Here is a 4,040-nt window from a genome sequence, read left to right on the forward strand (position 1 = left end):
CAGGTCCCGGTCCAGGCGGGTCCCGCGGCGTCCCCTGTTTGTTTGTTTTTTAGTGTGTGTGTGTGTGTGTGTGTGTGTGTGTGTGTGTGTGTGTGTCCCCCTCGCGCTGCTCTTGCGTCTCCGGCGGCGGGGACGGGGAGCAGCGGGGTCTCTCGCCTCGGGTCTCGGGTTTTTTTTTCGGGTCTTTTTCCGGGTTTTCCCTCCCCCCTCACACGCGCCGTCAGCCGCCACGCCAGCACAGCCCACGCCTTCCCTCAGTGACACGTCCCCCTTTATACACAGCCACTGCCAGGAGCTCCCCCCGTTATCCTTTTACTTTCCTTTTTTTGTCGTTTTGTTTTTTTCAAAAGTCGCTTTCCTTAAAACGGAAAGTTTTAAGATTCATTCAAAGAAAAAGAAAAAAAAAACAAAAAAAAAAAAAAAAACAACGTGCTTTTTCAACCTCTTCTTTGAGTCCATTCCCAAAGCTAGCACCATGACATTTTTTTTAAGCTACACGTTCATTGTTCATAAAAAAATAGTGCCTTTTTTTTCTTTACTTTGACGTAATCCGTGGCAATGTGCAATTTTTGCAGACTCTTTTCTGCTTTTTGTTTGTGATTAAAAGGTGCTGGAACAGGAATCTAATTTTACAAAATAATTCCTTACAGTGTGGAAGTCCCTTTATAGTTAGAGGTGCAAACTAATAAGAAAAAGAACTAACAGAGATTTTTTTTTTGTTTCGCCTCAGGAAAGCGTGGAATGGATTCTTTCATGCAAGCTGTTCTTCGCGATCTGTTGTCTTCCACGGGGGACAAAAAACATTCCGCAGGGTGTCCTCTTGACACTTGCAGGCCATAGATCTCTTTCATCTCCTCTTCTCGCTTTTTCCTTTTCTGTTTTACTGAAGGATCCACCTGAATTGCATTCAGCCGAATTGTTAACTTTTTGTTCATCATTTGTGTTTTGTGCCTTTTGTGTCAGTGAATGAAAGAGAAGAGGGAGCGAAGGAGTTGAGACGGGAGGGGCGGGATGGGGGCGGGTGGGGTGAAGGCATGTTTGTGCGCCGGGGGGGGGGGGGGGGGGGGCACATTGGAGAGGGGCAGGGGGTCAAGAAGTAGTGGATGAGAGCGGGGGGGTGGGGGGTGGGGGCCGGGGGGCTCGGACAGGGCAGGGGAGGTCAAAGAGGACTGCCACAGAAATGACGTCAGAGACAAAGCTATAATCCCCTAGTCTGTTTTCTCCCTCCAAACTCTTGTCTGTGCAAAGGGCTGGTGGTGGTGGTGGGCTCATTTGTGGCCGACGTAGTTGTCCGTGGAGAGCAGGACGGGGGGCAGCTTGCTGGGCAGGCTGATCAGGGGCCGGTGGAACACCGCCTGCTCCTGGGCCTTGATCTTTTCCGCCTGCCTCCGGAACTTTCGGGCCCTCAGGATGGCGGGGACGCCCCTCCGGAGCCGCTGGGCTGCCTTTCTCTGCCACAGCTCGTATTTGGAGAGCTTCCTCGGGACTTCCTATGCCGTGCGTGCGTTTTGAAGGCGGGAAGAGAACAGAGTCGGGCGGTCAGTTTCATTTGGAAAAACAAGGGGCGATACAAGCGCTCGCGGCGGCGGCGGCGGAAAGCATTGTGCGCGCCGTGAAAAACATTGGCTCATTGTTGGGTCTCTCAGTCGAATGGCAATCGAATGTCATTGTTGCACCGCTGGAGTACGCCCAGCGTCATAGAGACGCGCCTCATCCCGTGTTTTGATTTCCTCGACTGAGAGAAACTGTCAACAAGTGCTTAGTTCGGCCTTTTTAACATACTGTCAAAAGGCAAGGGCGGCCACTTCCCTCATATACATACGAGGAACGGCTCATTGTTCGGCCAACAATCCACTAATCGAGTGACGCCCCGCCCCCCAGGTTAAAAAAAAAACAACACGTTTCCCTTAATAAACCCTAACTGTGAGAAATCAAGGGAGAGAGAGAGAGAGAGAGAGAGAGAGAGAGACAGGCTGCTGCTCTCCGTCTGAAAGGCGTCTTTTGGTCCTGTCTACGGCCGAGCAGCTGCACCCACCGGCTCACACCCGCCGCGGACATGTCCCGACTACTCTCCCCCCCCCCCCCCAAAAAAAGCCCCTCCCTTCCCCGCGTACCGTTTCTGATCCGTTTCTGGGCCACCGCCGAAATGATGACTTATACCCCGCGCCCCCCCCCCCCCCCCCCCACCCTCCCCCCGTCAGTCAAGAAAATCCCTGCGACTGATTTCAATTATTCAACAGGTTAAATCAGCAACATCTGTTTGGGGCGGGGTAATGTCATCTTTTTGGAATGTTTACTTGTTTTCAAACTCAGCCATTGACTCAGATGAAAAGAACTTCGAAATGCCTTGATGATTTCCTGCCCGTGTCTGTGTGACATAATTGCGAGTGTTTCTAATAGCCGGGGTCACAGAACTCCAAAAGATTCACACTGTTTCCTTTTTTTTTTTTTTTTTTCTTTCTTTTTTTCGGGGAGTGTGTGGGGGGGGGGTGGTACTCAGTGTTCCATGACTCAATTCACACACTCAAAACAGTCACGGAGCACATTTTGTTTTGGTACGGACCAGCACAGCAGTCTCTGCATTCTCACACACACACACACACACACACACACACACACACACACACGCACACACCCACACACGCACAGCCTTGTGAGTGTCACCCTGGCGGAGCACTGACATTATATTCTGCTGCGACAGCCTCGCCGCTTTCCATAGCGGTCAGCACTTTTGACGGAGGGTACCTGCTTACCAATAACTATTCTAACAAGTCAAACGGGTCTCGGCGTTGGGTTTCAGGCCGTTCCCATAGGGGATGTGCGTGGACGCGGACGATCGCGGCGCGGATAAGGGGGGGAAAAAAGCCCTGGCGTGTTGTGTACCTGTTTGAGTGCGGGCATCACGGGGATGACTTGCAGGGACGTGGCCGAGACGTCCCTCTCGGACTTGGCGGGCTTGGCGCAGTACTGCTCCAGCAGGTTGAGGTCGCAGCTGCGGAAGCAGCACTCCTCCACGATCCCACGGTTCTGGGAGCGCCGATTGCTCGCCCGGCTGGTCGGCCTACCTGGAGAACGAGAGAGAGAGAGAGAGGGAGAGAGAGAGAGAGAGAGAGAGAGAGAGAGAGAAGGAACGTTTAGGAGGAAACCGTGTTGTTTTTACGGATTAAAATGACATTCCCCGGCAGTCCATTAAACAAAGAGGATAAAAGGAAATCTGTGACCAACTGCAACAAATCTTCTTGTTTGTAGAGGGTAATCTGATTAGAGGTATCTGAAAGTCCTTAAATGACTGAATACACAAGTAAACACTCTGGCCCCGTGGACTCCATGAGGAGGAGAGGGGGGGGACGGGGGATAAAAATGAAAAAGAGAGCGACAGGCTGAAGCAGCTAAGCTCCGGGGGCAGACAGAGATGTCAGGCGTTCGTTCATCCCACTCCTCTGTGACATTGTCGTTTGTCGCGGATGAAGAACGAGAGACGAGGTGGGAGAAGGACAGCGAGAGAGGGAGAGGGAGAGATGACGTTCAGACCGGAACGGGACAGCGGGTCAAGAGGAAGAGCTCCTCGAAGATGGGAAAGAAGTGCCAATGCGGAAACGGACGAGAGCGGAGGGACGTGCGAGAGAAACGAGGGGTGGGGGTCGGGGCGGTTGTGGGGTGGGGGTGGAGGAGTTAAGACACCCACGATCAATAAAGGCCTCGTTTGAAACACTGATGATGGAGAAGTCTCGTGAGGCGGCGGGGGCAGGTTTGACTGGGGGAAAAAGGAAGATGGGAGGAGGGGGGCGTCCATGTGGGACGACTCGATCACCCTGTGAACTGTCCAATAACAACCGCTCTCTTTCGGGGGGAATTCTGGGTTGTCCGCACACACACACACACACACACACACACACACACACACACACACACACACACGGCTTTTTTTTTTTCTTTCATTTTTTTCTCTCTAACTTCCTGACCGTGATTCCGCCAACGATCCTCAGCGGAATGACGTGGAGCTGATCAAACACCACCCCCCCCCCTCCCCCCCCCCCCCC

The 4,040-nt window shown here is 52.7% G+C and overlaps 1 protein-coding gene across 1 annotated transcript in view; it reads right to left on the minus strand.

Annotated features, from left to right (window-relative positions):
* Window positions 1-1,209: 1,209 nt before the first annotated feature.
* Window positions 1,210-4,040, minus strand: part of igf2b (insulin-like growth factor 2b) — a 4,822-nt gene continuing 1,991 nt past the window's right edge. The window contains exons 3-4 of the mRNA XM_080002670.1: window positions 2,884-3,061; window positions 1,210-1,490 (exon numbers count right to left, since the gene is read on the minus strand). Coding sequence (XP_079858796.1) covers window positions 1,269-1,490; window positions 2,884-3,061 — 400 coding nt within the window. The 3' untranslated portion in view covers window positions 1,210-1,268. The remainder of the gene's footprint in view (window positions 1,491-2,883; window positions 3,062-4,040) is intronic.

Source organism: Zeus faber, assembly GCF_960531495.2.
Source record: "Zeus faber genome assembly, chromosome: 6".
NCBI classification, from domain to species: Eukaryota; Metazoa; Chordata; class Actinopteri; order Zeiformes; family Zeidae; genus Zeus; species Zeus faber.